This window comes from Mycetomoellerius zeteki, unplaced genomic scaffold (assembly GCF_001594055.1).
Source record: "Mycetomoellerius zeteki isolate Tzet28-1 unplaced genomic scaffold, Tzet1.0 scaffold377, whole genome shotgun sequence".
In the NCBI taxonomy this organism is placed as follows: Eukaryota; Metazoa; Arthropoda; class Insecta; order Hymenoptera; family Formicidae; genus Mycetomoellerius; species Mycetomoellerius zeteki.
Genome location: NW_017257368.1, coordinates 445,770 through 458,415, shown reverse-complemented (window position 1 = coordinate 458,415; position 12,646 = coordinate 445,770). Strand labels below are relative to the sequence as shown.

The 12,646-nt window shown below is 31.9% G+C and overlaps 3 protein-coding genes across 3 annotated transcripts in view; 1 reads left to right on the top strand and 2 right to left on the bottom strand.

Annotated features, from left to right (window-relative positions):
* Positions 1–385: 385 nt before the first annotated feature.
* LOC108725987 (histidine triad nucleotide-binding protein 3) lies at positions 386–2,273 on the top strand. The gene is made up of 4 exons (XM_018453325.1): positions 386–575; positions 702–819; positions 1,861–2,057; positions 2,143–2,273. The coding sequence occupies exons 1-4, from the start codon at positions 495–497 to the stop codon at positions 2,191–2,193; spliced, it is 447 nt and encodes a 148-aa protein (XP_018308827.1). The 5' UTR covers positions 386–494; the 3' UTR covers positions 2,194–2,273.
* A 220-nt stretch (positions 2,274–2,493) lies between these two features.
* LOC108725986 (mitochondrial enolase superfamily member 1) lies at positions 2,494–4,789 on the bottom strand. The gene is made up of 6 exons (XM_018453324.1): positions 4,617–4,789; positions 4,180–4,282; positions 3,966–4,081; positions 3,745–3,899; positions 3,076–3,659; positions 2,494–2,902 (listed from the first exon to the last, which is right to left on the bottom strand). Exons 1-6 carry the CDS (start codon positions 4,698–4,700, stop codon positions 2,601–2,603), a joined length of 1,344 nt encoding a protein of 447 aa, XP_018308826.1. The 5' UTR covers positions 4,701–4,789; the 3' UTR covers positions 2,494–2,600.
* Positions 4,790–8,195: 3,406 nt separating this feature from the next.
* Positions 8,196–12,646, bottom strand: part of LOC108725966 (glutamate receptor 1) — an 8,417-nt gene continuing 3,966 nt past the window's right edge. Inside the window, exons 3-8 of the mRNA XM_018453302.1 lie at positions 12,110–12,433; positions 10,473–10,638; positions 10,059–10,267; positions 8,920–9,021; positions 8,558–8,721; positions 8,196–8,470 (exon numbers count right to left, since the gene is read on the bottom strand). Coding sequence (XP_018308804.1) covers positions 8,218–8,470; positions 8,558–8,721; positions 8,920–9,021; positions 10,059–10,267; positions 10,473–10,638; positions 12,110–12,433 — 1,218 coding nt within the window. The 3' untranslated portion in view covers positions 8,196–8,217. The remainder of the gene's footprint in view (positions 8,471–8,557; positions 8,722–8,919; positions 9,022–10,058; positions 10,268–10,472; positions 10,639–12,109; positions 12,434–12,646) is intronic.

The window sequence follows — 12,646 nt, the reverse complement described above, 5'->3', positions numbered from 1 at the left end:
TTTTGCAACCGTTTTATGATTGTCTGCTGAGATAGGACCATTCTTCTAGATCTAAAAGTATGATCCAATTAGCGCGAAGGAAACTTCCAACAGTTGCAAAACGAACGTTCTGCTGAACGCACCCATTGTTCCACCAGGGGGGAGGGGAGATCTCCAGGCGCGAACCGCTGAGCATTATGGCCGCAGCACAGACTCTTGCATAATGCATAGTGCATAAGGGAATCGACCAATCGAAATTCTTCTTTTCCATGGAATGGAAGGAAAGGAAAGATTCTGATTAGTTGATTCGCTTATGCACTATGCGTTATGCAAGAGTCTGTGCTGCGGCCTTAAAGGTTGCTCAGCTTTACGCATGCGCACAGAGTTTCCTAGAGCAGACGAATTCTTGTCACCTCCCATCACTGCTAATGGGTAGTGGGAAGATATTTGGGCTTCCAGAATAAGTTGTCATTAGATATTATCGTATTAAATATCATCGAAATTAATTAAATCTCATGGCTCACACACAGCAACTGGCAAATTGTATTTTCTGTAAAATTATTAGGAACGAGGAATCTGGTGAAAAAATTTACGAGGTATTAGACTAACCTCCAAATTATTTGTATTTGACAGATAAAATTTGTATACATGCATATAAATGTATCTAATATATAAATATGCGAGTGTATATAATGTGCATAAACTTATGTTTTCGTTACTAGGATGAGGATGTCACATGCATTAAAGACATTAATCCAGTGTCTACACATCATTATTTGATAATACCGAATAAACATATACGCAATGCAAAAACACTTCAACCTGAAGATTCTGAACTTTGTAACTATCATAGGCTTATCTTTTCTAATATCTTTAAGTCGATTTTTATTAAATAATTATATAAAAATCAGCAATATTGATTTGTTACATCATTGATTAGTACACTGTTGATCAAATATTTGTGTTTGATATATATATATATATGTACATTTGTTCAAAAATATGTATGAAAGTTTTTCTGTTTCTTAAGCCTACAATGCTTTTTTTCCTGCAGGATTGCTTGCATGCTACTGATATTCTTGCTAGCTGCTATACTGGAAATTGTATGGCCTGCTGACTATGCTGCTGATTGGTCTGCTAGATTTTCCTGTTATAACCCAGATATTATTTTTCTTGCATGATTTTGTGCTGGCTCATTATGAAAGTCAATCAATATACAGTTTTAGATCATATGATCAGAGTATTCTCTTTACAATAATTAAAGGTCTGCAGTTGTACTTTTAGAATGATATACCATAGTAGCAACTACTTTATGGCTGGTGTTCACTGTTGATTCTTATATTTGAGATTGTCTTAAGTACACTTTTAACCTTTCAAGTACACCATAGATCTTTCAAGGAACAGTAAAAATTTCAACAGTCGAAGTTTCCTCTCTGTATTTTGTTATATAAAAAAGAACGTTTAGAATACAATGTAGAGATGTAAAACAATTAAAATTTTTTTATTTATTTTTCACAACTGATTTAGTAGAAGAAATTAACATCTTAAAACATTATTTAAGATGATCTTAAAATAAAAATTAATGTATTATGAATACCGTCCTATGTTTATTCATTTGGATAAGTATTTTCTGTCAAACAAATTCCAGCTGCTCAGCTAGCACGAAAACTCGTACCGTCTAAAGTCAAACTAGCAACACGGCCAACAGCACTACCAGCGTTGCTGCCAACACGACAGTAAGCACGCAATTCCAGCTAGTAATCTTGAAGGAAAAAAGCATCGTGTGTTACAAACTTTATTCCTGTTCTAATATTATATATTTCTTTCAATTTGACAATTCATTATTCTTTTTGTTATTCTTTGATTACATCTAAATTTCAGTCGACAAGATTGTTGCTACAGTAGACATTATCTCCGAAAAGATGAATCTTGATCCTGCGTCTACGCGAACGGGGTTTCATTGGCCGCCATTTAATACCGTTCATCATTTACATTTACATGTTATTTCGCCAATAGAGAAAATGAGTGGTATAAGAAAGCTGATGTTTCCCAATCCTAATAACTATTGGTTTGTGAGCGTAAGTATAGAAATTTTAAAATTTATTAAATAAATACTGTGAAAGATAAATTTTTGTTATATATATTGCTATTCTTTTTTTGCAGACAGACTATGTGAAATCTCGCTTAGAAAATAGTAAAAATAGAACATTATAGTTTTACTTTGTTACTTGCCTTCTTGATACGAATTAGATATTAAAATTTTGTGCAATTTATCACGGAACGTTGGATGTGGTCGAGGGTAAAAGTATTTATTATATGTAGAATATGAACAAAGATTATATGTTTATTGAGGATTAAAAAGAGAGATAATATTACAGTTTCGTGTTACATTAAATCATATATACTATATATATATATAAGTATATATGTATACATATATATATCTTATATACATATATCTTGTATAATGTATATATATCTTATTGTTGCATTTAATTGTTAATCTTAATATATTTGTATATATATCTTATTGTACTTGAAAATGTGCATAAACAGTGTTATATAGATTTTTATAAAAGAAATTATAGACACGTAATTATAGAAACATTTTTCAAAAACTTTTAATCATGTCTTTCTTCAGTCTCTTTTTCTTTAGTAATTTTGTTTTTCCAATAATTACCTTCTGGATAAGCATACTCTAGAATGCTAGTTTTCTTAAGTTTAGTCGAGTATCCAGGACTCGTGGGTGGCATATAACATGCGTTTTTAATTTGAACAGGATTTTCAAAGTGTTCGTGCTGTTGATCCACAAATTCAATCAAACGATTTTCATTGGTCTGACTTAAACAAATGTAGTCCCACATTTGGAGATGCTGAATCATCTCGCACAAACCTATTCCACCAGCATGCGGGCAAACTGGTGCTGTAAATACAAATTTCCATCTTACATTATGTTTTCCTCTAACAAATAGAAATCAATTATAAATTCGTTAAGAATCAATTCCTTGAAATATTGAAGAAATAAAGATTGAAATCTTATACTTATCTACTTTATCTTAACCAAGTCTAAAGATTTAATTAAATTGGTAGATTTACTTTTAGTTATGTATGCCATCAAATAAACAGCCAGGATCTCGTTAATCCCACCAATCCTTGCCGAATCAACCTGACAATAACTGATTGCATGATATCTCAGAAACTGCTTGAACATAACACGATTTGCGCACATCTCGCCAGTAGCCACTCCAATACCATACGGCTTTAACTTGTTCAATATCTCAGCGTGTCCACTGACATCGTCGGGAGACGTCGGTTCTTCTATCCAAATGGGGTTAAATTTCGCCAGCTTCTGCATCCACTCGATCGCTTCGTTCACATCCCACACCTGATTCGCGTCCAGCATCAATTTGTTTCCGTAGCCGATCGCTTTGCGTATTACTTCGCACCTTCTAATATCATCTTGCAGATTATTGCCTACTTTTATCTTAAATGCTGTATAACCAAGGTCAAGAAATTTTTTGCAAAGATCCTCAAGCTGTTGATCGTTATAGCCCAGCCATCCGACCTGAGTAGTGTACGCGGGATATCCATTCTTCAGCAATTTCTTTTCTTGCTCCTGCCTAAGTTTCATTTTCTCCTCAAGTATTATTCTCGCGCTATGCTCGTCCACTATGTCTCTACTGTATAAAAATATATACACAGAATTTATCGTGAGGGTAAATGTAATAACTCTAATATTTCGGTTTGCAAAAAGTTTCGGCTTACATATATCTGAAATCTATAACAGATATGAGCTGCTTGGGTGTCATGTCCGAAAGAAGCTTCCAGACAGGTTTTCCCTCGATACGGGCCCACAAATCCCACAGTGCGTTTATAATAGCCGCTGTCGCTAGATGTATCACGCCTTTCTCCGGTCCGATCTAAAATATCTCAATTTCATGATAATCTTCATATTTTAATTACTGTGTCTTTTTATTATACATTACCCATCTCAATTGCGAGTCGCTCGTTAAACGTCTCCAAAATTTCGCAAAATCTTCGTAAATCCATTCTAATTTTCGAAACTTTACAATCGTGGCTAGAGACTTACATGCTTGCATAACTGTAGAAATTATTGTTTAAATAAAAGTGTATGTATTTAAAATATTATCTGGTATATACATATATATATGTATATCGATATATATTGTACAATAATACCGATTTCAGTTCCTCTTCCCAAGGTAAACGTAAGACCATATCCTTCGTGCCCGGTATTTGTTTTTATCGTTACATACACGCAAGAATAATCAGGATCGGTATGCTGTTGTTATAAATAAAGACTAAGAATATTAAATATAATTTTGACAATAAATAGAGATTGAAAATTAGTAATTAATTTAACGTGCAATCTAAAGCATCATTATAAGTAAATGATTATCAATATATTATTATATTATTAATTTTACTATTTACTATTAATGAAAATTAATATTTATTTTATTAATTTACGTAATAACGATTATTTACTATTAGCGTAAATTAATATACGTGAATAATGCTTAGCATATTAATATAGATATATTTACGAATACTCTCTTGCTGATTTATCAGAATAATGCTAACAGCAAACATGCAAATTATTTAATAATGAGTACCATTGCGTCGCTTCCATCTCGATTTAACGATGTCGGAAATCTTATATCCTTTACATCGACAGCGATGATTTTGGCGTTTATCATTTTTCTAAATGTACTTTTAAAACGACAATATGACAACTCGAAACTGACTGAACAATATTCGAAGTATTACGTTCTAAATATAAACATATCGCTTGCCTCTTATCATCTTACATAAATATTTGTGTCGTAAGTTAAATCGCGCGATATCACATATCAACAATATCTGAAGACGATAATTAAAAAAATTACTTTCGTGGAAAGATCTAGCTTACACTTTGTTGCATGCAGTTGTTGCAAATAATTACATGCAAATAATGTATTGAACGTACAATATTTAAACGTTAACGTGTAATATAATTCTTTTGAGGCTTCCACGAATATTTTCATCAAAATACGCGCGCGCGCGAGAGATAGATTTGCGGGTTATCTCCGTGTCTTATTGACACATTAAATGTCAACGTTTCTTGAACATTACAGGCATTATAATTATTAGCATTTAAATTTAACAATAGACACCCCAAGCAGAACACAAGTCATCATGACATCAAAATGATTTCAAATGACCACTAAAAGTCAATCAATTATTATGATTTATTTAATATTATTTAAACTAATATTTGGATCAAGTATGAAAACAAATTAACGAGTTTATGAGTAATTAGAGAATGTTAATAAAAAGGCGTCAAAAAATTATTAAAATTATAAATTCCAGAATGTTGTATAACTTTTTTCAGAATGTTATATAACCTTTCTTTATCACGTTCCGTAACCACTATATATATGTATACGCCGGTTCATTTTTATGGTTGCGATCAAGGCTGTTGCGATTGCACGTTTGCATTGCTTGAAGCATTTGAGAAGAAAAATATTCACCCGTTTCTACCAATGTAGATTAATGTTGATCTCAGTTTATCTATACTTTTCATCTTTTTTTAATTCTTAAAACTAGAAAAAGATAAAGAATTAGTTGAACTAAAATTAAAATTAAACTACATTGATACACTGAAAAAAAAGATTGGCTGCTGCAGCAAATTACATGGTAAAATATGGCATAGCATTTTTAATTAGTTGCAGCAGTTAATTTTTGATTGTGTTAGTCTATCGGAATCCTATACATGACATACTGACATTGCAGATAGGCTAACGCAACCAAAAATTGGCTGCTACAGCCAATTAAAAATGCTATGCCATATTTTACCATCTAATTTGCTGCAGCAGCCAATCTTTTTTTCAATGTAGAAACGGGCATTAGTATAGAATTTTGTCCTGTATTTTAACATTAAAAGAAGATCTAAAAATGGCTTGTTTTTTTATGTAATTACAACTTAACGGAATTGATAAAACTAAAACAATTTACAAGTAAAATTATGATTCAATATTTTTTCGAAAGTTCGCGAAAACTTTTTTCGCTAGCTGATTACAATGCGAGAAACGATAACTGGAAATTATTCCCGATACTTACTGTAATTTTCAAACCAACAACGAAAACAACACATAATGTGCGATAATATCTGTGGACATACGATTGTTGATTAGTTAGAAATCATTGTTAATATCTATTTCTTTTGTTAATGATTTGATGCCCAAAGAAGGTATCGCGATCAATCTCGCTATCATATATTTCATTTTGTAATGTACAAGTTTAAATTAAGAACTTGAATAAACGGTTACTGTGTAAAAAAAATAATAATCTATTTCGTAGTTACGATAAATAATTAATGATGAATTCAGAGCAAGAAATTATTCATTGTATAAATTAAAACAAATATGAGACTGGAGAGAAGCATAACAAAATTGTCGGTATTTTAATTCCAAAATCTTATTATAGATAACATAACGAATTGCGGAATTCTTTATTAAAAAGCGTGACTATTGCTGCTTAAGGATTAAAGAAAAAAATGAGGATACCGCGATTTTCTCAAGGGTGAGAACACGTGACTGAAGAGTGGTCATTACAAACGGGGATAATCGACCGGATAATGTGCGGCAGCATTATTACAAATTATATGGAGATGTATGCGACGATATGACTTTTATCGGCAAATCATGCATTAATCAAACTGAGTTATTCACCATCGTTAAACTCCCCGCAACGATGATGCATGATGATGCACAAGTACTTAGACAAGGGATGCCGAGTTGCGAATGAAATGCATGAACTGCATTACTGTTGCGCAGCGCTTTGAATTCGTTCCGTTTTGTCAATGCGCATGTGAACCGCTTTATATGGGGTCTACAATAGAAGTCGTAGGGTCTTAAGTTAGAAAATTAACCGATCACAGTCGAATATGAGAAGAATAATCGACTATGATTGATCAATTTTCTACGACTTAAGATCCTACGACCGCTACGACTTTTATTGTAGACCCCTCGTGTTACACGGGAACATTTACTTTATATAAAAGCTATGCAACTTACGAAATAGTAGTCCACAGATTAGTAATTTGCATGAAGAAATAACGTGGAGTTTTTAAAATTGGACTTGGACGTCTAATTAAAATGTGATTGTAATACGAAAATTTATGTGTATGTGTGGCGTGCGTAAGTGAGATATTGATGTAGTAATGTGTAGATGACACGTAAATTGTCTGTGTGTAAGTGCTATTTTTAATCTGACTAATCGTCTTAGGATCCTCTTAAAGATACTTTTTAAAAAGACGTCTAAAATACACCTTTAAGACTTATGTCTCGATTTCGGACTTTTTGTTGTCTGGGGTTAGTTTTCAGCTTGATGCATATAAGGATCGGTACAAACGTGCACAAATCCCGCAAAAGGAATGTGACGGTGAGCAGAGAAAGATATCGTCTTGATAAATTTCGACAATTTGATGTAATATTTAATTTATATTTAGAGCGAATATTTTGAACAATTTTATAACAAAAATTGAATAATTTTTGTTATGTAGGCATGTAAAGGAATGCTTAAAGTAAAATATAGCTTTAAGAAGCTTCTATTTTCTTCTTTCGTGAGAAAGATGTCTTAATTTTTATTTTATTTCAGTGTTTACTCTAAAATCTTTGAAATAAAATTTAATTCTAAAGAATGACAATTGAATCAGTATTGACAAAAAGTGGCTCAATTATCAATTTTTAAGAGTGAGGTTTCACTCTTTGGAGTTAGATTTCACACTAAAGATTTTAGAGTGTTTATATAGCACATCGTAAATTTAACTTGTAATATAATAATTTAAATCTGGAGACATGGTAGTGTCTCGGCGTTAAGCCAAACGCAGCGACATAATCATATACGCCATTTACATTATAATCATATTATCATCAAACCTAAATAAAATACAAAATTGTTAATAATATTAATATCTATTTAAATATATTACGAGTAAAAGGACGCAACATGTATCAAGGTCAAAGTCATCGGAGCGGAGTCCCCCTAATCTAAACTTTTACCGAAAAAACTTTAAATAATAATTAATTGTAACAAATTTACAAGTACACATAAACACATACACATAAAAAGAAAATTTTTACTCATACAGAAAGAAAGATGATGAAGAAATTCTCTCTCTAAAAAGGTGTCTCTTGATATTTAGTGAATTAAATTGTAATTAAGTTTTATATCTCAATTATTATATTTCTTGATAAATAGCTTTCTGGAAGGATAAAATACTCTTGATTGAAATTTCTTTCTCGATCGATAATGAATTTTCTCTATAATCATTATCATGATACTTATAATAAAGCCTCCGCAGAGAATTGCCAAAATCGGGACGACGTTAAACAAATAAACTGGCTTGTAAATCTTGTCTTCAGTCAACTGCGAATATGTTTCCCTCAGACGCATTATCATACCATTGTTCAAAAATTTCTGCAAACTACACAATATACGCGATATTTTTATAACATATAAAAGGAAAGATTATAAATATAAAAAGAAAATTCTTCACGATATATATACCCACTGATAATTTATCACGCCTGTGTACGGATTATTCTTAGAGAGGACCATTGCTAAATTGTCTATCCTCTCGGTAGTAATACTCGACAATTTACAAGGTATCTCCTTTTCTACGCTTTTCTTTCGAGCACTCAGCACCATAAAGGCAACATTTTTCTCATTGCATACCTGAACAAGCAGCAAGATAATTGATTCAATAAAAAATTTTTGAAGCATTTTTGGATACGCTGAAGTAATCATATTAATTAGAAAAAGAAAGTAATTTCATGGAAATAAAAGATAATAAATATAAAATATATTGTTAAAATTGATTCGTATTACATTCGTCTTGATGTCTCACGTAAAAATATTGATTATCGATCGTACTTGCATGAAACCTTCCTCTAGATTCCTCGGCAATTCCGATTCATCCTTCATTAATTTCATCAGTTTTACATAAAAAAGTTTCGCCTCGTGCTGCGCCTGAAACTGGCGAAAACATCTTGTAACGCATTAATCATTTATCGCTCCATATATCAACATATTAATGAAACCACGGTAGATATTAATGTATACTCAGATAGCCAAGCCCACAGAAACAGATTTTGAGCAGAGTCTGTTACATGATTTCTAATGCTAGAAAGGCAACAAATTTCAAACAGAAACTGCTCCATAATTGCAAAATGCAAAATGTTAGCAAAATGTCGACGGACTGGCAACAGATTTTATCAGAAAATGTTAGCAGACTGACCTCAACTGAAGTCGCATTCTATTTTTGTTCTGACGGCAGCATATGAGATAGCATTCTGTGTCAGCAGATTTGCAGCAGAAACCAAACAAAATCTGTTGACTCTGATGGCAGATTGGTAGCAAAAACCAAGCAGAATCTGCGCAAAACAATCTGATTTGACGGCAGATTGACGGTAGAAATCGGACAGATCTTATTGTTTTATATAGATGTTAAAATTGTAACATTATTATACTCCGAAAAATTTCTTAAAATGACGTTTTTATTACATTTTTTCTATGTATTGAAGAAATAATTTTAAATAATTTATTGTAAATATATTTAAATTAAATATATTTTACATATTATTAAAGTTTAAATATGCATATAAATACATATACAACCTATTAACAGAACAGAATCTGGTCGATTTCAACTACCAATTTGCTGTCAAATTCTCTCAGCAGATTCTGAGATTCTGCTCGGTTTCTGCTGTCAATCTGCTGACATTGAATGTCAACAAACATTCTATTTGATTTCTGCTATCAATCTGTTGACATAAAATGTTTAACAGATACTATTGGTAGAACACGAGCAGAATGCGACATCAATTAAGCTCAATCTGTTAACATCTTCTAATCAAATTTACTATCAATTTGTCAACATTTTACTAACATTTTGGTATCTGGGTAATTTCATATTACCGAATGCAATAGTTTGACATAATTTCAATCGCTCCAAACGTACGAGCTAAAAGTGAATGTCGGATCGCAATTCTTTGATCGTTGAATGAACTTACGGTAACTACTTCGTAGTCAGCAGTTCCTCGTATCATGATTAATTTATAGGTACCATCGTCGATAAATTCTTCTAGCGTTTGAAAAGGCAGAACGCGAGTACACACCGTCAGGAAGCAAATTAACGCCGCTGAATAGTGAGCCATTATCAGCATCGCCGTCAAAAAAATTGTAATGTACGCAACGCGTAGTGATAAATTTTTCGGAAACTCTAGAGGAAAACGTTTAATTAAAGCTCCAATCAACTTTTAAAAAAGAAGGAAATAGAGTCCAATATCAAATTTAACTTTTAATTAAAATTTAATTTACCTTATCCTCTTTCAAGAAAACGAAATCATATAACTCTATGAATATTTTATATAATCAAATGTTTAATTTAATTATTTTGGAAGTTGTTATAAATTTTATATTAATACCTGTAAGCGCCTGCTGGCAAAAGATACCCCAAATGCAGATGAAATTCTCAAAGATCAGATCCATGGCGCTCCGTGATTGATCACGATACGATTTCATAAAGAATAAGAGTAGCGGCACGGTCGCTATCAGTATGATAATTGTAGCCCACGTGCGTGGATTGAAAGTCTGTTGCGATTGTACAAGTTTAAAAAAATTAGTTATTTTAAAAGAAAATCAAGTTCGATTTAAAAAGAAGTTGTTTCGACACATTTTGATGAAAATTGACAAAATCATACAGAGATATTTTATGTTATAGATATTTCTCATCTTGTACTAATTTGCACGCAAGTTAGTATTAGAAATTGTAGCTTGATATTTAAGATAGCAAGCTAAGATATTACTTTATATTATATATATAACCTGTTGCCAAGAACAAATTAATTTATTAATCTTTTTTACAACATGGTAAAAGTAGAAATGTGCGAACTATTCGAATACGAATCGAATTGAATCGAATCGAATTAAATAAGATTCAATTCGATTCGAATTTGAATCGCTGTGATTCGTACACAAACTATTCGAAAATTTCAAATTTGTGGCTGATATATTCACATAGTCGATTCTTATTTTAAAACTATCTCAAGTAATGTCTTAAAATGTTAATACGGCTTAATCTCTTATTGATTTATAACATCTTAAGACTAAACTTAAGACAGTCTCATCTATATTATATATTATATAAGAATCGACCATGAATACCGGCCTGAGATGTTTAAATATATAAAAATCAAGTACATATATTGACAATCTTATACATACAGGGTGTACCAGTAGAATCCGGATAATTTTCTAATTACAATTCCCGCCATATAATAATTCGTCAGCCGGCAACTAGACGACATTCATGTAAGAACTTCAAGTAAGCTGATTAAGAACCTCTTAACCAGCTCGGCCATGACGAAATTATGTTTTTGTTCCCAATGGATCAAGCTTACTTGAATGTCGTCTAGTTGCCGGCTGACGAATTATTATATGGCGGGAATTTTAATTAGAAAATTGTGGATTCTACTGGTACACCCTGTACATATACATATACATACACTATAGGTGGTGACCAATGAAATTATATAATAAATATTCTACTGAATATTTGCTTACTTTTGTAATTTTCCTCTCATTTCAGTTAATTCCCAGATTCAACTCGGTTCGATTCGTATTTGAAAAAAATTGCATTCAATTCGATTTGGAATAAAACAAACGTTGATTCGCACATCTCTATGTAAAAAGTAATTTAAACAATGGTCTTGTATCTATCATAGGCCTATTCTTTTTAGCTGAGTTTTTGTACCAGTTCATCTTTCTTCCTTTTCTCTTCAGGAGGAAAAAAAAGAAGAAAGATGAACTGGTGTAAAAGTTCAGCCAAAAAGAACAGACTTAATATGAGAAATTTTTATCTATATTTATCTATATTTATTACATATTTTTATTTAACATTGTTTATATTCAGTAATAAGAAAAAAAATTGAGATACGATTTAGATAACAGATAAGTATTGTATACCGCAGTATGCCTTAAGCAACTCTTAGCTATTATTTTCGAAGCAACAATAACGAGATAAAGCTAAATCCATAATTTGAACATTAATCAATCGTATTACCTGAAAATAGCCGATCCATTTGACGCCACATATTCCCGGTTCCTTGATATACAGATTGATTCTAGATACGATTAAAGGCAGCGTGAAATCGACATAACGTTTTCGAAGACTCGTCAATGACATGTCGGCGACAGCAAAATCCGCGCGACCTGATACAATCTTGCCCATCACTCCAGACCAGGTGAGAGTTTGCTGATTCTGTACACCGTGTTCGTTAATTTGCGAGACAATCTTCACAGTGAAGTTAAGAGAACTCGTGAGTTCCTCCAACACTTTTCCGTATATAGTAGCCACCTGATTCCCATCAATTGTCGAAAATAAACTCTGCATTTGTTTAACACCGATTAATTAAACAGAAAACGTTTTACAATTATTTATAACGTAAGAATTATATTAATATCGTCAATTAATATCGTCAAAATTTTTTGAATGATATTGGCTGACATTGGCTGCGTTCAGTAGAGAAAGCAGCTTTGCAACTGTTGTAAAATTCTTAAATATGATTGGTTTATACATTTAGATCCAATGAGGAACTAA